This window comes from Lycium ferocissimum, chromosome 3, assembly GCF_029784015.1.
Source record: "Lycium ferocissimum isolate CSIRO_LF1 chromosome 3, AGI_CSIRO_Lferr_CH_V1, whole genome shotgun sequence".
Classification (NCBI taxonomy): domain Eukaryota; kingdom Viridiplantae; phylum Streptophyta; class Magnoliopsida; order Solanales; family Solanaceae; genus Lycium; species Lycium ferocissimum.
The window spans coordinates 56575815-56597758 of record NC_081344.1 but is presented as its reverse complement, the minus strand read 5'-3'; the positions used below and the strand labels follow the sequence as shown (position 1 = coordinate 56597758).

General features: G+C 41.0%; 1 protein-coding gene across 1 annotated transcript; it reads right to left on the bottom strand.

The window, feature by feature from the left end:
• Positions 1 to 9616: 9616 nt before the first annotated feature.
• LOC132048929 (uncharacterized) lies at positions 9617 to 10156 on the bottom strand. The gene has a single exon (XM_059439609.1). It carries the CDS (start codon positions 10154 to 10156, stop codon positions 9617 to 9619), a length of 540 nt encoding a protein of 179 aa, XP_059295592.1.
• Between the last annotated feature and the right edge of the window lie 11788 nt (positions 10157 to 21944).

Sequence of the window (21944 nt, the reverse complement as noted above, 5' to 3'; positions counted from 1 at the left end):
AATTGAAGGATAGGCTGACTTCGGCCCCGATTTTGACACTTCCAGAAGGACCGGAGGGCTATGTGGTGTATTGTGATGCTTCAGGCGTGGGGTTAGGTTGTGTGTTGATGCAACATGGTAAAGTTATTGCTTATGCTTCAAGACAGTTGCGAAAACATGAGAAAAACTACCCGACCCATGATTTAGAGTTAGCTGCAGTGATTCATGCATTGAAGATGAGGAGGCATTATTTGTATGGTGTTTACGTTGATATTTATATAGACCACAAGAGCCTTCAATATATTTTCAAGCAGAAAGAGTTGAATTTACGGAAAAGGCGATGGTTGGAGTTGTTAAATGATTATGATGTTAGCATACTATATCATCTCGGGAAAGTGAACGTTGTAGCTGATGCTTTTAGCCATAGATCTATGGGAAGCTTATGTGATGTTCGACGGGGAAGAGAGTTAGCTCGTGAGCTTCAACAGTTAGCTAGCCTAGGAGTTCAGGTAATGGACTCGGGCACTATGGGAGTTACCATTCAGAATTCAGCTGTTTCATCACTAGTGGTTGAGGTGAAAGAACACCAGTATGAGGATCCCATATTAGTTCATTACAGAAATACACTTCTTCAGAAGATGAAGTCATCCTTTGAAATTTACGCGAGATGGAGTTCTCGGTGTATCGAGGCGATTATGTGTTCTCGGATGTAGCGGGAATTACGTCACCAGATTTTGGAGGAAGCCCATTGTTCCCGTTATGCTGTTCATCCGGGAGCGATGAAAATATATCAGGATCTTAAATCCAGTTATTGGTGGGACGGAATGAAGAAAGACATAGCAGAGTTTGTATCTCAATGTCCTAACTGTCAGCAGGTAAAGTTCGAGCATCAAAAGCTCGGTGGATTGTTGCAAGCTATAGAAATTTCGACCTGGAAATGGGAAGTGATTAATATGGATTTCATTGCATGCTTGCCTCGTTCTCAGTGTAAGTATGATTCTATATGGGTAATTGTGGATAGACTTACGAAGTGAGCTTATTTTCTACCAGTCAGAACTACATACACTGATGAAGATTATGCAAAGCTTTATATCAAAGAAATAGTACTACTCCATGGTGTTCCAGTATCTATTATTTTCGATAGAGGAACACAATTTACAGCTAATTTCTGGAAGTCCTTCCAAGAAGGTTTGGGGACTCAGGCGAGCTTTCGTACAACATTTCATCCACAGACTGATGAAAAAGTTGAGCGTACCATTCAGACTCTTAAGGATATGTTACGGGCATGTGTGTTAGATTTTGGGGGTAGTTGGGATGATCACTGTCACGCCCCAAAACCCACCCTAGACGTGACTGGCATCCGACGTCATGAACAATTTCTAGAATCTGATGGCGTAGTCCTGCAACGTCCGGAACAAATAGCCTGCCTCGATACCTGCGAATTCCATCTGCAGAAATCCCAAATAGTGACTTCTCTTTCTGAGGAAGTGTATCCTTATAGTGACTCAACTGGGGAACTTCATATTGGTACTTCTTCACTTTCGTGCTAAGGATGAAACAGTTGGGTTATGAATACCAACTCCTGAATTGCCCGAATCAATTAAACGAACTCCTAGGCTGGCTAGTTGATGGAGCTCGCGAACTAATTCTTTCTTCTCTGGCTGAACACCACATAGACTGCCCATGGATTTGCGGCTAAGAGCATCGGCCACCATATTTGCTTTTCCCTGATAGAGTATACTCATATCATAGTCTTTCAATAACTCCAACTATCGCCTCTGCCGAAGATTTAACTCCTTTTGCTTGAAAATATACTGGAGGCTCTTATGGTCTGTATAAATATCAACATGAACACCATACAAATAATGTCTCCATATCTTCAAAGCATTAATAACCGCCGCTAACTCAAGATCATGGGTTGGGTAGCTCTTCTCTTGTTTCCTTAACTGTCCGAAGACATAGGCTATAACCTTCCCGTGCTGCATCAACACAGAGCCTAATCTAACACCGGAGGCATCACAATAAATAACATAACCTTCTGATCCTTCTGGCAGTGTCAGGACTGGGGCTGAAGTCAATCTATCTTTTAATTCCTGGAAGCTGCGCTTACAAGCACCAGTTCACTGAAATTTTGCTGACTTCTGCGTTAGCTTCATCAACGGTGCAGAGATAGAAGAAAATCCTTCCACGAACCTTCTATAATAACCTGCTAAACCCAGAAAACTACGGACCTCCATAAGAGTTGTAGGCCTTGGCCACGTCTTCACAGCTTCAATCTTCTGAATATCAACCCAAATGCCGTCAGCTGAGATAATATGGCCAGAAAAGTTATAGAATTCAACTAGAACTCACATTTTGAAATTTGGCAAACAGTTCATGAGTCCGAAGAATTGCAAGGACAATACGCAAGTGGTCCGCATGCTCTGTTTCTAATCGAGAGTATACTAGAATGTCATCGATGAACACGATCACAAATAGATATAGAAAAGGCTTGAATACATTGTTCATCCAGTTCATAAGCACTGCCATAGCGTTAATAAAGCCAAACGACATAACCCGATATTCATAATGGCCATATCTGGTTCTGAAAGCCATTTTCGGAATATCCTCTTCTCTAACTCTCACTTGATGATACCCCGACCTCAGATCAATCTTGAAAAATCACTTGGCACCTTGTAATTGGTCAAAAAAATTATCGATTCTTAGAAGAGGATATTTAGTCTTTATCGTCCCCTCATTCAACTGCCTATAGTCAATGCACATTCGTAGGAAGCCGTCTTTCTTTCTTACGAACAAGACAGGCGCTCCCCACGGTGATGAACTGGGTCTAATAAATCCCTTCTCAAGAAAGTCCTTTAGCTATGCCTTTAACTCTTTCAGTTCTGCTGGAGCCATTCTATAAGGAGGAATAGATATAGGTTCGGTGTCCGGCAACACATCAATAAAAATATCAATTTCTCCTTCTGGTGGAAGGCCTGGGAATTTATCCGGAAATACATCTGGAAACTCATTTACTATCAGGACGGATTGAAGATTCGGAAACTTTGCTTTGGTGTCATGAACTCGGACCAAGTAATAAATATAGCCTTTTGCAATCATCTTCCTCGCTTTGAGGTAGGAAATAAACCTACCCTTGGAGACACTGTGTTACCTTTCAACTCAAGCACTGGTTCCCTTGGAAATTGGAATCGAACCATCTTTGTTCTACAATCTACTTTAGCATAACAAGAGGCTAACAAATTCATGCCCATAATAACATCAAAATCTAACATTTCTAGCTCAATCAAATTAGCTTTAGTCTGACGATCACATACCACAATCACATAATTTCTATATACTTGTCTAGCTATTATCGGGTCACCAGCAGGAGTGGATACCTCAAAAGGTTTTATTGGCTCGTGTTTCACCCCAATACGACTAGCAACATAGGGAGTAATATACGACAAGGTAGAACTTGGATCAATCAATGCATAGACATCATAAGAGAATATGGTCAATATACCTATAGCCACATCAGGGGAGGGACTCCGCATCCCGGCATCCGAAAGCAAGCAACACGGGCCGCGAGGGCCACTTCGAATCGGAAGCTCCCCCTCACCCCCGCCACTACCGCCGAGCCCCGGGGGAGTCTACCTGCTGTGGCACACGGACGACGAAGAACCTTGCATCGATCCCGTAGGCTAAGCCCTAACTCTACCACCCATCGATGGACAATCACACATCATATGCCCAACATGACTACAAGCATAACAAGCATCTGATCCTCGGTGACACTGACCCGAATGTAATCTACCGCATTGGTTACATTGTGGTATCAGTGGTCTCCTTTGTCTAGAATCACCTCCTAACTGAGGACCTGAGACCCTCGAACTCTGACCCGGACCAGAATAAATGGGATGATCAAATCTCCTGCCCGGGAATCGAGGAGGTGCACTAGCTGTGGACTGTCCTGAATATCTGGAGTATTATTGCCGATGACCCCCTCTATACTCTGTGCTAGCACCGGCAAATCTGGCCCTCTTACTATGCCCTCTGTCCGCATCACGCTCACCCCTTTGCGCCTATTATCGGTCTCTAAATTCCGGGCGCAGTTTCAGATACGAGATGTCTATCCCCTCCCGTAGTGAAGTCATACACCTTGAACAAACGTGGCCCCACAGCCTCATAAATCTATGTACTGTTCTCCCATATCGCTATCATAAAGGGGAACATATCTAGCCAATGAGTTAAAACGAAGACTATACTCCCGAACACTTATACTTCCTTGCTTTTGATTCAGAAACCTGTCAGCTCGAGCCCTTCAAACCTCGGGTGGTAAATAGTGACGAAGGAAAGCATCTACGAATTCCTGCCAAACTTGGGGTGGTGCATTTTCCTTTCTTGAAGCTATCCAATTATTATACCATAGAACGGCGACATCCTGCAATCTATAGGACGCTAACTCCACTATCTCAATAACGGAAGCATGTATAATCCTCAGTGTCCTCAACATCTCATCTATAAAACCCTGCGGGTCTTCATCCGGCTTTGACCTCAAAAAAAAATTTCGGAGGGTTCAAGCTCATAAAATCACGGGCTCTAGCGCTAATGGCTCTGTCACCCGGACCCGCACTCTACCGCTGAGCCTGAGTGGCAACTAGCTGGGTCAATAACTGAATGGCCTCAGTCATCTGTTAACTCGAAGCAACCGGTGGAGGAACTAGTGGCACTGGAGCTGGAGCTGAGGCCCCTTCATGCTCCTCTAATATGGCGGTGAGAGGTATGAGACAGAGCCTCATTATAGGACTCACCCTCCTTTATATGTACCGATGGTTCCTGTTCAACTCGTCTTCCTGTCGCTGTCTTTCCCTTCTGGGCGGCTGTTGCTTTTCTCTTTATCGGCATCGCTGAAATCATAACACACAGTTAAGGGAAAGGAATTCTTATAACGTAGCTCTATCGCATGATCTATGAAGAAGAAAGACGATCATTATTCCTAAATGTCTCATACTCTCTTGTTTATAAGTGTGGCGCACTTCACACCCATAAACAAGACTCTACTCTGTCACGTTCGACACACCCTAGGACGAAACTGCTCTGATACCACTTTTGTCACAACCCAACTAGGGGCACGACGGATACCTGGAGCCGACTACTGAGCACCGCTTATCATGCTCACTATCATACTTAACCTAGGAATATATCATTCTCAATGCAAACTTATCATGAACAATTTCCAAACATCTCCCGAAACGTATATAAGCATAGGCTCATAAGGCTACAAAAATGATGTACAAAATCTACAATAAAGGGGGTCACATAACATCTACAACCCACATGTATGCATCGACGAGCCTCTAACTGGAATACTGGAATCATAGTGATGGGACAGGATCCTACCATGCCCATATATGTACACAAAAGAATATATCACTGGGCTACACCTCCGGAGTAGTGGGGTGCTCCTGTAATCTGTCGAGTAAGCCCCTAAGCATCTGCATCGTCTCCCTGTCTACCTGTGGGCATGAACACATCATCTATAAAGAAAAGGATGTCAGTACGAACAATGTACTGAGTATGTAAGGCACATATGGTAACATAATAAGGAAATATGGAAAGCATAAGAAGAAAAAATAACTGTAACTGCTTGCCTCTTGAGGCGAAATCATGCATGCTCATTTTTACCTTTAAAACATATCACACATACATGACTAAACTTTCTAAATCAATAACATCATTAGCCTGCGTCCAGTTTAACCATCTCATGCCACCTATTAGTGGTGCTGCAGCTCGTGTCAGATAGACACAATGTTATCTTTAAACATTTTTAGCGGTGATGCCTGGCAATCTAGGCACGGTGTAATTTTACATGTACATAAACTAAAGTATGCATGGGAGCTCAAATAAAAGCTATTACTCTATCGGAGTTACGTAAGGTCGGGAACCTCCGATTATATTATGGAACATCGTCATCGCTATGCCTAGCCTTGAAAGAACTAATATGATGAGGTGAGGCAGCAACAAGGAATAACATCAATGAAATCATAAACATAGGATTATCAAGCTCATGGAAGCATCATTATCATCATCGTTATCATAGAATATATCTCATCTCTATCTCATAATGAGCTCTTTAACTTTCATCTTTAGGGATGTAAAAAGTTCATGGGGATATAGGGAAGAAATAACAATGTAAGAGTCATGCCTTTGAAGGAAGGGGAATAGCCTTACATACCTTTATATTTCTTTAACTCTATCGTCTAATTGTTTGCCTTTTAAGCTCGCGATTCTACCTTTAAGAGGATTTGTACTAAGATTAGACAACCGAAAACATACTTAAGCTTAAGCTAAAGCAACTAAGAGTTAATGACAATTTGCGACATTTCCTTTGTTTTGACAACTTCTTCCATAAAATAAGACAACTCCCAAATATCAATAAGGACATCTATAATATCATAATTATTATATTCTTAAAGTTAAACATTATTTACCCCTCAAGTTCATCTTCGAAAATCATCCATAACCATAACTGTACTACAACATCATATTTATTCTTCACATAACACTCCCTGCATGTTATTAGCATCATTTATGACAAGATTATACTCATCTCATACTAAGATTCATAATTCACATTAACTTACTACTCAAAATACCATTTTCTCCGTAGTCGAACTCATATTCTACTTTCTTCTCTAACCCAAGTCCCTCAACCCCTCAATACTCTTAATAACATGCAATGAACATGAAACTCACCTTTGATGATGTAGGAGTGGACTTCGGATGAAAATACTATACTTGGAGGAAAACCCCTCTTCAACACCAAAGAGATTTTTGGTTTCCATAAACACTAGAGAGCATCCTTGCACTTGATTCTACTAGTTTTTTTATTTGATCTTTTATCTACCTTGGATTTATGCTAGAGAAGTGTATGGAATGTTCTAGAGCCTTCAGAACTTGCGAGAAGAGTGAAATCTGAAAAATAAGGGCATGGTTCGTCTATTTATAGCTGAAACTGGAAGGTTCCAGAGAAGCGGTTCGACAACCCGTTGACTTGTCGACGGTCTGACGACTTGCTTCATCGACTTACGCCTAAAAATCCCTGATTATAGAAACATGTTAACGGTTGGGTCCACGGTTTCGTCGACTTGTTCCATCGAGTCGCGCCTGCAGATTCCAGTTTGCTAAAATGTTTTGTGATCTCCTTAGGAGAAAGCATGTCTAGTTTTCATGCATGGTATTGTGTGGCTAAATTCCTACGTGAACGCGATTGAGTAATTGTGTAGGCTCCGTGCCATTATTTCTGTGTGATTGAATCTACAGTGGATGTGTTGAGATGAGAAGGTAATATAATCTTCTCAAGGGTATTGTGACATGAAATGAGGAGTTGATTGTTGATATTTTAAAGGTAAGAAACACTGTTCTGTAAGAGGTATGGAAAGGCACTCATGTGACCTAGATTATGAGCTCGTGGTCCGAGGATCGTTCTGGAAATGAGAGGTAACTTGATATGTCCCGTGACAGACGTTCGTTCTGGAGGGGAGGTTTGTGCTCGGATCCGAGAAGTATTCTGGAATGAGTGGTACATGGACGCCATGGGTCCTACGTGTCATGACTATCACCGAGCTAAGACACGTCTAACATGTATGTACAACGAGTGAGGTTATTGTGGTAAATTTATTTTCGTTGTGGCTTATGTGATTGTGATTGCTTGAAATTCTTGGTGATTTGATTGTGATTGTCCTTGATTGACTTGCTATGATTTATTGACATTCATGTAATCGTTGACTGGCTTGTTTTATTCTACTGATTTTACGAAATATACATGATACTAATCTTAATCGGCCTATGATATCTACGGGTACATAGTGTTTATACTGATACTACCTTGCTGCATTCTTTGAGTGCAGATTGTGATATAGTAGACACGGCTCATCCTCACATCTGCGTGAAGGATAATTGTTGACAGATGATTTTTAGGGTGGTCGCTTCCATGCCGTGCCACCCGAAGATCTTCTTGCTATGATGTCTTTTCGTACTGGACATTATGGATTACTTATTTGTTAGACTTCGATTCTTAGACATGTTTTAGCTTAGAGTCTTGTACGATGACTTCGATTTTGGGGGATTGTAATAGTTAGAACTTCCGCACTTATTTCAGTATTTATGGCATGACTTATTTTGTTCTTTTGATGTTTGAATGAGTAATATTGTTTAGCTTTGTTAATATAAAACCGGATTGAATGGATAGGTGTCTTGTATGTTGGTTTGCCCACTAGGATTTAGATAGGTGCCAATCATGGCGGGTTGGGTCATGACAGTAAGGCTAACCCTTCTTTCTAAAGGCAAGATTTCCTTATTGTGAATCCATCTAAGACATCCGTAATGTCCTATTCCTAGAAATGCTAGAAGTTCTTGACTTTCAAGATTCTTAAGATATTATTGATAAAAGCTCTCCATAGTGATGATGATAATGATGATGATGATGATGATGATGATGGTGATTCGATAATAGAAATCGGGGGTTTACAGACTTTATGTCACCTCAATAGAGTTGTAATGTTTCCTTTGGATACTCATGTATGTCATATATGTATATAGCTATTTTGTGACACCGAGCTTATATGGTCGGGTATGATATCTATTGCGTGCACACCACTGTAGTTGGGTATGCAGTTAGGTATGGACAGCATCGAGCTTTGTTATGGCCCGGTATGGATGACACCGAACCTACATGGTCGAGTTTGGCATCAATCTATGTATATGCATGAAATGTTTTCTATAGAAAAAGGTTAAGTATCCATGACAATCGTCTTGAGAGGTATTAGGAGGTATAAGTTATTCTCTTTATCTTATGTTATCTTTATGCTTTCATCATGTTGCTAATCTTGCCTTACATACTCAGTACATTGTTCGTACTGACTTCTTTTTTGTTTGTGGACGCTGTGTTCATGCCCGCAGGTAGACAGGGAGATAGGCCAAACCTTTAGGCTACTTCGTCAGTGATTGCATAGAAGTGCTCTATTTTATGCGGAGCTGCAGTAGTTAGTATTATTCTTTTGTGTACATATATGGGCATGACAGGGTCCTGTCCCGTCTTTATGATATTACATCCTCCATGTAGAGGATCGTAGACAGATGTACATAGCTAGATATCCCATAGCCTTATTGGTCTATATTTTGTATATCATTTTTGATAGCCTTGTCGGCTTGTATATATGGGCATAGTTAATGATGTTTCTATAGATGTGCCGATGTTTGATGAAACACGTGCCCTTTTGGTTCGGGGTAATTATGAGTTAGCTATGTGGCTCACCTAGATGTGATTGTGAGAATATGTTAAGAGGTGCTCCATAGGTTAGCTCCAGGTGCCCGTCATAGCCCTTAGATTAGGTCATGACATGTGATTTTCTCAGCAACTTTTCCACTGCATCCTTCACACCAATACACATTAAACAGCACAAATAAAAACAAAGGAAATGTGAATACAAACAATAAAAAGCAATAAACTTGGGTTTCCTCCCAAGCAGCACTTGATTTAACGTCGCAGGACGACGGTGGTACCGTTTTACTCTAGGTCAGGAGTGTATCCATGCTTTAGCATGTGCCTATCCACGATCCTATCTCTATTATTGCACTAATGGTAGTGCTTCACCCTCTAGCCATTAACTCGAAATGTCCAAGTTCCATCCATGGTTTTCAATTCCATCGAGCTATTAGGTGAAACACTCACCAATTGAAATGGTACGGACCACCTGGATTCCAACTTGTTGGGGAAGAGCTTTAGCCATGAGGTATATAGCATAACAGAATCACCCTTTTGAAAGTCTCGCTTGAGAATCTTGACATCATGATAGTACTTCATCTTCTCCTTATACAAACGCGCACTTTCATTGGCATGGAACCGGAATTCATCCATTTCATTCATCTGAAACAACTTAAGCTTGGTTGCTTCTTCCAGGTCTATGTTTAAATTTTTTAGAGCCCACAAGGATTTATGTTCGAGTTCAACTGGCAGATGGCACGCCTTGCCAAAAACCAGCTTATAAGGAGAAGTCCCAATAGGCGTTTTAAATGCAGTTCTGTATGCCCAAAGAGAATCATCAAGTTTCCTCGCGCAGTCGGTTCTATTTACATTGACCGTCTTAACCAAGATACTCTTTATCTCCCGATTGGAGACTTCCACCTGGCCACTCATTTTCAGATGATAAGGAGTGGCCACCCGATGATGAACACTATACTTTTCAAGAAGTGTTGCAAACGCCTTGTTGCATTAGTGCGAACCTCCATCACTAATAATAGCTCGTGGGGTGCCAAATCAGGAAGAATATGTTCTTCTTGAGAAAGTTAACGACGCTCTTCCCTTCATTATTGAGTAAAGCCACTGATTTTACCCACTTCTAGACATAATCCATAGACACTAGAATGTATTTCATGGTACCAAAACTCACAAAGGGCCCCATGCTACCAGAACTCACAAAGGGCCCAATGCTACCAGAACTCACAAAAGGCCCCACTTCCGTCACATAGTTCATAGGCATCTCATGCCTCTTAGAGATAGCCCCTTGTTGTTGGTATTCATCACAGGATTTCACTATCAAGTTAGCATCATGATAAAGTGTTGGCCAGTAATACCCACATTCAATCCCTTTTGCTGCAGTTCGGTTACCACTATGATGACCCCCAAAAGGAGAGTCATGGCAAGTCTTTAGAATATCCATCACTTTTGACTCTGGAACACAATGTCGAATGATATTATAGGTGTATGTCCGGAACATTTAAGGTTCATCCCAGTAATGACGAGAGTCCCTTGAGAATTTCTTCTTTTGATATGCGTTGATTTCCTTTAGAATAATGCCCTTCTCCAAAAAGTTGGCGATGTTTGATGCCATGGAGCCATTTTAGAAGACACTACTAGAACCCTATCATCTGGGAATGTATCATCTATATCAAGCTTCTCTGACAGTTTTCCAACTTCCTCAGTAGTGAAAGATGATCTGCTACCTGATTTTCGAACCCCTTGTGATCTTTCACCTCAAAGTCTGTAACGACTTGTTTGGTCATTATAGCCTTTTCTGTGTTTTTGACCCTTTCTCGAGCTTGTTTAGCTCACAATTAACTTAAGGGGACTATTGGCACGCTTCTCGAGGTCTTTTGATATGACTTGGGTGACGTTGTGGGAAATTTGGGCTTAAAGCAAAAAAGAGTTTACTCAAAGTTGACTTTTGGCTAAACGGACATTTTTTAGGAATCCGTCAATTTTAAGAGGTCCGGAAGATATTTTAGAACTCGTGCGTATATTCAGTTTGGTTCCTAATGCATTCCGGTTCATTTTAGGACTTGGCTTGGGAAGTTAGTTTTGAGGTATCGGGGGTTGACTCAGTCAACCAGACCTCTGTTGGGAATTCCAAGGCCATGATTGCATTTGTAGCATGTTTTTATGTATGTCTACTTATATGGTTTGTGAGTAGATGGCATCGGGTGATAGTCAAAATTACGGGTTGAGTTAGTGAAAATTGGGGAATTCTGGTGTCTGGTGTCCCACTGTAGCGCACCAGATGACCGCGGGCAAGAAGATCGCTATACCGGTGACCCCGGCAACGCAACAACTGGGTCGTACGGACTCCATGGGAAAAGGACATCTGAAGTGCTAATATGAGCGCGGAAGCTGGTGACGGGCAGTTAGATTCATTAAATGTGTGTTAAAAGCCCTAAGTCTTTCATTCAATACCTTTCTGACTTTAGAGATTTTTGGGAGCATTCAAGGTTGTTCTTCAGAGAAAATCATTGTGGTAAGTTCTTTCAACTTCCTTTCCATTCCATGTAACATTATTCACCATAGGAATCCATTAATCATGCTAGTCTCCTTAAGAAATAGTGGATTGAAAGATGGTTTTCTGGGTTCTTCATTCTAGGCTATTAAATCTTGAATTATTGATTGGGTTAGCTTCATTAAGCGTGGAATTGATGATTAGAAACTATTATTGCATGATCCTTCCTAAGTAGTGGCTAATTTATGGAATTCAAAGTTAGGGTTTATACCCAAAATTTGAGGGATTATCCTAGAATTCGAATTTAAGTGATTTGCTAGTTCTTCTAGCTTATAATTGATGGGAATTGATCACCTAGAACATTAATTTCATGTTGAGACCTATAGATTCCTTATTTCATCTTTTTAATTCATAAACCCCATTCCATAGGTTGGGATTTGGGTCTTGAATAGAAGTAAGGATTGAATGATATTTCTTGGTAATTCTAATTTCATAATTTGAATATGATTAGACTTCCACTATCTTGAGGCTCAAAGGAAGGGAAAGACTAACGTTTGACTATTGGACACTTTGTTGTTCGGCTTTACAGCTAGGTTACGGTTTACCTTGTGGTGAGACTTTTATTAGCGAAGCGTATGTTTAGATGATATTGTCGGAGAATACATGTAAACCTTCAGGCATGAAGTTGGGTAGGATATTGTCTTAGGTTGGGCCTTGTTGTATGATTTGGGGGCTAGCCACCCCGTTGTGTTGTTGACTTATCTTGTCCTATTTACTTATTGGCTCATTTCCATGTTGAGACATCGGATATTGGTGATTAGTCATATATCATGACTATGATATTGCGGTACTTTACTTGATTTGATATTGAGATGAGAATTGTAATTTCATTGTGGCTTATTGTGTAGCCTTATTATTGATTTTACTTATGTGCTGTGTGTGGTACTGTTTGGGATTGAATTGGTTGTTGATATTACATTGCATCGTATTCATACTTACTTCCATGATACATTGATATTGCATTGTTATGGTACTGAGAATGGAAAGTGTGAAGGAAATACTGATGCATTGAAACACATTATATAACGTGTCATCTCTGGGCTGTGTGCGGAATGACTGATATGAGGTGTATAGGTGGGAATGGAGTCATCTCGGGGTTGTGTGCGGAGTGACTGGTACATAAATGTCATGACCCAACCGGAGGGCCATGACGAGCACTCGAAGCTAACCTATGAAGCACCTCTTAACATATTCTCATAATCACATATGGTTGAGCCATATGGATAACTCATAATTACCCGAACCAAAAAGGCACAAGTTCCATCAAACATCGGCGAATCTACATAAACATCATTAGCTATGCCCATATATTCAAGCCGACAAGGCTACCAAAAATGATATACACAATATAAACTAACAAGGTTATGGGATATCTAGCTATGTACATATGTCTACGAGCCTCTACATGGAGTATGTAATAAAATAAAGACGGGACAGGATCCCGCCATGCCCAAGTATGTACACAAAAATAATAATACCAAGTACTGCAGCTCCGGATCAAATGGAGCACTTCTATGCAATCACTGACGAAGCAGCCTAAGGATCTGGTTTGTCTCCCTGTCTACCTGCGGGCATGAACACAGCGTCCACAAACAAAAGACGTCAGTACGAACAATTTACTGAGTACGTACGGCGTGGATAGCAACATGATGAAAGCATGAAGATAACATAAGATAAAGAGAACAACTTATACTTCATAATATCTCTTAAGATGATTGTCATGCATACTTAACCTTTCTCTAGAGGGAACATTTCATACATATACATATACAATACCATACCCAACCATATAGGTTCGATGTCACCCATACCCGGCCATAGCAAGACTCAGTATTGACCGTACTCTGTCACGACCAGGCTACGGGCCATGACGGGTACCCGAGGCTAACCACCGAGCACCTCTCATTCTATTACTTCTCTGGTTTCATTCATACTCATGATCATAGAAAACTATTTTCATTAAAACAAATTCACTTTATAAACATGGGCCCTTCCGGCTATCAAAGTAATATATATACATACATATGCATATGAGGAGAAACTGTGAGACCATACTACCCACAACTGCGTATCTACGAGCCTCTACTAGAGTATTATACCTATAGACGGGACAGGACCCCGTCATGCCCAAAACATACATACACATATATACCAAAAGAATGATCAATGGCACCTCCGGAGAATGGAGTGCTCTCAAACCAGCTAATAGCTCCTACGAGTCTGGATCGCCTCCCTGTCTACCTGTGGGCATGAACACAGCGTCCAAAGAAAAGGACGTCAGTATAAAAGATGTACTGAGTATGTAAAGCATGAATAGTAACATAAGTAAACGTGAAGGGCAGCATAAAATGAAAGTTCAAATACCTTTTTGAGTTGTTTGTCATGCTTACTTTACCTTTTCTTAATGGTCGCGAAATGCACATACATATACATATCATAATACCGTATCTGCTCGTACACATCAAACATTATCCGTATTCGCCCACGTAGTGGCTCGACAATATCCGTATTCAGCCACGTAGTGGCTCGACAATATCACATACATGTCTTCCATACCCGGCCATAACGAGGCTCGGTATATCTCATCAACATCATTGCCATTACTACGAAAATCTTTATCAGCACATACATCTCATAAGCTTATCATAACTTTTCATAGAGCATGCATTTGAATTAAGGACAATCTATGGAAATAATATCATTTTCATAGCATGAACTTCATAAAAAAATATCGTACGGTAGGCTTTATAGTCTCTAAACTTAGGCTCTTCATTACCATTATTGCATCTATGGCATATCTCTTACCTTTATCTCATATGAAGTCCTCTATGAACATAGACTCATAATTTTTCCGGAATACTCATCGTAGGACATGCATTAGAGATCATAGACAATCTATAACGATATCGGGGTGACATAAGGTCGAGAACCCCCGATTACATTATGGAGTGATCATATTCGTCATATCTCACCTTGAAGGAATTAACATTTTAAGGTGAGTGTAACCTAACGAGTAACCTCAAGGGATCGAAAATAGGGTCATTAGATTGTAGAAACATCATATCGTATTCATAGTGAGAACTTTATGAAACTAGCATATCATGAACTTTAGAATCTTTAGACTTAAGATCATCATCACCATCATCGTATTCGTAATATATCTCTTATCTCACATAGGTATTCATGAACATAGACTCTTAGTTTCCGGAATATAGGAAATTCTTGAAGAAGGAGGAAAATCATGCCATAGGATTCATGCCTTGGAAAGAAAGGTTTATCCTTACATACCTTTGTCGCTTAACTAAACTATCGCTTGCTTGTTCGCCTTTAATGTACACGTTCTACCTTCAAGAGAATTCGTATCGACATTAGCTAAACAATCATAAGAACGTGCTTACTAAAGCTAGAGAAAATTGGGCAGCATTTCCTTTGTTTATATGACTTCCTCCATATTCCATATCAACTCCCAAACATTCATAACAACAATCACAATATCATAGACAAGAATCATCATTCATTTGCATTTTCCACATTTCACAATTCCACTTCGAATTCTTCATAATCATGACCAAAGTTCACTATCGTGTTTTTTCACATATAATACTTATTCCATGTTCTAAATGTCATTCATAACATATTTACAATCTCAACATATCCATTTTCATGATTTATTTCGACTACTACTCAACAATGATACTATTCACACATTTATGACCAATTTCCTATACTCTTCTACAATCCAAGTGTTTCAACTTTACAATACTTCAAAAATCATGAAAATACCATAAAACTTACCTTAGATAATGGTAGAATAAGTCTTGAGTGGAATACTCTCCTTGCACCCAAAACCCTAGTTCGCTTTCCTTGGGATTTCTTGACTTGGATGACTTTAATGAGATTTCATACACTTGATTCACTTGAATTCTTGATATTGATCCTTGATTTCCTTTGTTTTCTTGTGGATGAAATATATGGAACCTTCTAGAGGTTTTGAGAGAGATGAAGAAATGTGTGAAATGAAATAAATGAAGTGGGAACACATTTATATAACCAGAACTTGTTCAGCTCATCGGGACTTCCACGGACACTTTCACGGTCCATGGAACATTATGTTGTCTGTGGAACTGGTCGTGGTTCACCACCAGCCAGCCACCAACTCTGCTGGGAGTTTCACGGACCCTTCCACCGTCCGTATAAGGTTACACGGTCCGTGGAAGTGGCCGTGTAATCCACAATTTTTCCGATGTTGTTCCCGTCGTCTCATTGATCTCCAATCCTTATGGAACTTTTTTAACACTTGTTTATCACCTCATTAACAATCTAAGGGGCATTATAACTCTTTCCCAAAGCACCATTAGAACTTCATTAACTCGCTACTCACAAATCCCGTTCGATACCTATCATATGCCTTGCCTTCCCTTGGCAACTTTCGTCTCCTACTTCCAATGTCTTTGAAAATCTTAATTAGGACCATTAAAGGCTATTTCTTACTTATAAAAATACCGTATACGTCGTACCCTTCGCTAGTCTGCTCACTGTACGCTAACAGGAAATTTCCCAGGTGTAACATACTCGACCATAACAAGGCTCGGTGCTGTCCATACCCAACTACAGTGGTGCACGCGCAATAGATATCATACCCAACCATATAAGCTCAATGTCACAAAATAGCTATATACATATATGACATACATGAGTATCCAAAGGAAACATTACAACTATATCGGGGTGACATAAAGTCGGTAAGTCCCCGATTTCTTTATGGAATCACCATCATCATCATCATCATCATTATCATCATCACTATGAAGAGCTTTTATCAATAATATCCTAAGAATATTGAAAGTCATGAGCTTCTAGCATTTTCTAAGAATAGGACATTACGGATATCTTAGATGGATTTACAATAAGGAAATCATGCCTTTGGAAGGAAAGGGTTAGCCTTAACATACCTTTTCATCTTCTTAACTACTTAGCGTTCTCCTCCCAAGCGTGAAAATCTACATTCAAGAGGATTCATACTAAGGTTAAGTCTTGAAAACACTCTTAAGTTAAAACTAGTATAATTAACGAGCTAACGGAATTTGGGCAGCACTTCCCCTATTTTATCAATTTCCACCAAATTACAAATCAACTCCCAAACAACAATAATAACATTCACAATACGATATTCAAGAATTTATATTCAATTCAATCTCAAAATTATCTAAAATCCCCTTTCAAGTTCATCTCATAGTCATCAACTTCACTTCAACACTTTATGGCTTCTCCACTTTAATTCTTTTCCTTTCCAAGAGTTACTAAATATTTTCACCAACTCAATCATGTAAATAATAGGAAAAAAATACCTTATAATTGAAGAACTTCACCTTACTCAATTCTTTCCAAGATTAAGTTCATCACCACCTTGGAGAGAAACAAGAACAATCACCTTCCATGGATTATCTTTGATGTTTTGATGTTGATATGCTCTCTTGATGATATGGAAAGTTTTTGAATGCTATGTAAACTTTAATTACTCTCAATAACCCTCTAGATGTGTGGGGAAATAAGTGTGGAAAGTTAATGTGAAAAATGGGGTCCTTTGGGATTTAAAAAGGGCTGAAAATCGCCCCACCGCTCCGTGTTGCGGTGAGTATGCGGCTCAACATATTGAGTATGTTGCTGCATACTCCCTCCACAATATGCGTGTGGTGTTGAGAAGAATTCTCAGCCAAAATGGTGAGTATCCTACCAATATGCGACCCAGCATACTGAGTATGCGGCCGCATATTGCTCCATTTTCCCCGGTTTCGCGAAAATGCATTCTTTTCGATTCGTTTGACCTCCAATCCTTATGGAACATTCTTGGAACTTGTATAAAACTTAATTAACCATATAAGGGGCCCTATATTTCCCCTCAAGACAATTCTAAGCAATGTATAACTCAAATCATACGAAGTTTTCCCAAAACATGACTCAATTTCCAATCTCTCAACAAACTTACTTTTGCCGATTCATATGACTCTAGAACCTTAAAGTACATACTTAAAATTATTAGATACCCTCCTTAAACTTATAAGGGATTCATTTCCACTTTGACCTTACGTTAGCTTACTCATAATGTAGATGACACGAAATTTCCAAAGCTGTAACAATAGATTTTGCGGGTCCCCCATGGGTTGTGCTGCTGAGATATGATGTTCCATTGGTTGGAGTGCATGTGTATGATGCATATGCATTACATTCATCATTCATACATTATTGCATTGCATTATAGCTCTTGGTTTTCTATGATATGGTTGTGATATGATTATGATATACTGGTTCGGAATAGCTATACTGGGCCTTGACACAGTTGGGTTTAGATTCTATAACATAGGTGATGACTTGTTGTGATGTTTACTAGTTTGGAACGGTTATACTGATACTTAGCACGGTTGGGTTTAGATGCTATAACATAGGTGATCACTTGTATCGTGGTTATGGATTCGTATTGACTTGTACCTCGTTGTTTTACATATTTATCTTGCTTTGTTCTCTTTATATATGTTAGCTAGTCTTAGTTGGCCTTTGATACCTACTAGTACTTATTTTTTGTACTGACCTACACTTGCTGCATTCTTTTATGAATGCAAAGTACCAGGTTGGATCTACTTCTACCCCTCGTGGCTGATACTCGAGGATTGCTGATTCGAGTCTCTTCAGGGTGAGCATGAGGACGTTCGCTGCCCGAAGACTCTTCCTATTACTTATATCTGGCTTTCCATTCTGAGACATGACTTGAGACTACTATGTATTATTAGTCAGGCTCGTAGTATTTGGTTTAAATGCTCTTGCATGACCAGACCAGATACTGGGGTGGATTTCCTTTACTTCCATACTTATTTATATTATATCTGTGAGATTTATGTTATTTTACTTTCTTTCACTATTTTCTATCATTTGTGAATGTTGGGTTAAGGGTTCGCCTATCGAGGTGGGGAAGGTAAGTGCCCGCACGACTTAGTGAAATTAGGTCGTGAAAAGTTGGTATCAGAAACTCTAGGAAACCCAGTTTATAATACAAGAGCGTGTCTAGTAGAGTCTCGTGGATCAGCATGATGGGCTCTGTAGTTATCTGTGAGAGGCTATAGGACATTTAGGAAACTTCACATTCTTTCATTCTTTCGTGCCACTTTATTCTAACTGGTATCTTGAACAATCTAATTGGTATTTGACTCATATCTCTTCTCTCATAGATGGTGAGGACTCAAGCCACGATAGCCAGAGATCAGGTGCCGGAGCCCGCAGCTATGACTGGCACCAAGGGACGAGCGACAGTTAGAGGACATGATCGAGATAGAGGCCATAGGGCTGCACCAGCCAGGGGCAGGGCTCCTAGGTTAGGCAGCGGCATGCGAGAGCTCTATCTCCAGAGCCTGAGCCTGAGGTTCAGCAAATTCGAGACGAGGTCGTCGGGCACACCCCAAGGTGACTTTAGATAAGGTGACCTAGGACACTATGGCTCATATTTTACTTCATTTGGATGCCTTGCAGGCTGTTGCTGGTATTACTTCTCTAGGTAGAGGATCAAAGACTAGAGATAGGGCACAGACCCTCAAGAAGAGGCAGACCCGTGCAAAGACACCCTGCTGTGGTTGTGGATCCATGGATGGATGTGATGCCGGCCATGGGAGATGATCTTAGACCCATGGCAGGCCCTGTTATGACTTTGACCGATCAGGAGCAGGGAGATTCAGGAAATGGATCCGCTGAGATTCACTGATACATCTGGAGAGGATGCATATGAGTTTATATTATACATGCACGAGTTATTGCATAGGATGGGGATTCTTGAAACCCACAGGGTCGATTATGTGTCATACCAGTTTCGCGGAGACGCGAAGACTCGGTGGAGGTTCATTTCTTACAGACTAAAGGGTTCTCATCCACTTACTTAGACACAGTTTCATCGGGCCTTCTGTGAGAAGTATGTGCCCTGGGACTTGAGAGGGGGACGTAAAGATGAGTTCCTCCACCTGCAGCAGAGGGGATTATCTGTTAATGCTTATGTGACTCGCTATTTTCATTTGGCCCCATATTCAAAGACCCCTGATTCCTACTGAGCCCGATAGGATTCGACGATTTGTTGGTGAGCTCGTTACTTCTCTTCAGATTCCATGCCTTCAGCTTAAGGCCATGGATGCTTCCTTCGAGTCCATTGCTGAGCATGCTTCCTTAGTCAAGGCTGCTAAGGCCTGCGCCTTTAGAGGGTTTAGTGAGAAGAGGCAGCGATAATTTAGGGGTTATAGTTGTTCCAGCTCGAGGGGCACTGAACAATCTTCTAGTCAGTATCAGTCCTATTCCAACTGTCCTATGAAGTCAGCATTACAGGCTTCTTCTAGTGGGCCATCCAGGCAGAGAGCTTCTGAGAGCTCATTTTCTCGACCAGCAGACAGAGTTGTTCCAGCTGTGTCTTCAATTTTTGTTCATTAGGCTCCGCCTTCTAAGGCTTATTTTATGTGTGGAGCGTTTGGTCATTTTGCTCAAGAGTGTCCACTACCCAGGTAGGGTTATAAGCCCCAAAGGACTCTCGTATCTTCAGGTAGCCGAGGTGGTGCTTCTTCGAGAGGCGGTGCTCAGTCAGGGGGCGGTGGTCTACATATTTCTAGGGGTAGGTCCTAAGACAATAGAGGTGGGTCCCAGAGTCTGAGAGGTGGATCACAGGCTGGTCGTGGTGGGGACTAGTGTTATTCGTTCCCAGGTAGACCCGAGGCGGAGGCCTCTGATGCTGTCATTTCAGGTACTATTATGTCTGACATAGAGCAAAGATCTGTATTATTTAATCCTGGATCCACGTATTTATATGTGTGCTCAGTCAGGCCGCGGTGCTAGCGGTGCTCAGTCAGGCCGCATTGGTCTACAAATTTCTAGGGGTGGATCCCAAGTCGGTAGAAGTGGGTCCCAGAGTTCGAGAGGTGGATCACAGTCTGATCGTGGTGGGGCCTAGTGTTATTCGTTCCTAAGTGGGCTCGAGGCAGAGGCCTCAGATGTTGTCATTTCAGGTACTGTTCTGTTCGACATAGAGCAACATCTGTATTATTTGATCCTAGATCAACTTATTCGTATATATCTGCATATCATGCTGTTGGTTGGGACTTGACTTGTGATAGCATAACGGCACCTATTTATATGTCTACTCCAGTCGGAGATTCTGTTATGGTTGATTAAGTCTATCAGTCGTGCTTGGTTACTTTTATGGCTTATGACACGTGGGTAGACTTGATGATACTTCATACGGTGGATTTCGATATTATTTTGGGTATGACCTTGCTTTCTCCTTATCATGCAATCTTGAACTGTCCTGCCAAGACAGTCACTTTAGCTATGCTGAGCATTCCTAGACTTGATTGGAGGGGTATTTCTAGTCTCGCTCTGAAGAAGATTATTTCCTTTCTTCAAGCAAAGAAATTAGTCAACAAAGAGTGTTTAGCTTATCTGGCTCATGTGCGTGACACCACTGTTGCATCTCCACCCCTTGAGTCCATTCCCATTGTGAGCGAGTTCGTGGAGATATTCCCGTCCGAGCTGCTGGGCATGCCACCCGATCGCGATATTGAGTTTTGTATTGACTTGGATCCGGCCACCCGCCCTATTTCTATTCCGCCATATTAGATGACACCCGCCGAGTTGAGAGAGCTTAAGGAGCAGTTGCAGGATTTATTGAGCAAGGGGTTCATTAGATCGAGTGTCTCCCCTTGGGGTTCTCCTGTTGTTCGTGAAGAATAAAGAAGGATCTATGAGGATGTGCATCGATTATCGCCAGCCGAACAAGGTTACTATTCATAACAACCGTCCTATGCCACGTATTGATGATTTATTTGACTAGCTTCAGGGTGCTTCAGTGTTCTCGAAGATTGACTTGCGTTCAGTCTATCATCAGCTGAAGATCAGGGCCGTGGATATTCTGAAGACAGCCTTTTGGACGAGATATGGGCATAATGAGTTTTTAGTTATGTCGTTTGGGCTTACCAATACCCCGGCTGTATTCATGACTTTGATGAATGGCATCTTTAGACCGTTCCTTGACTCTTTTGTGATTATGTTCATTGATGATATCTTGGTGTATTCCAAGAGTAGAGAGGAGCATGAGAGTCATCTTCGCATTGTGCTTGGGTTGTCGAAGAAGAATAG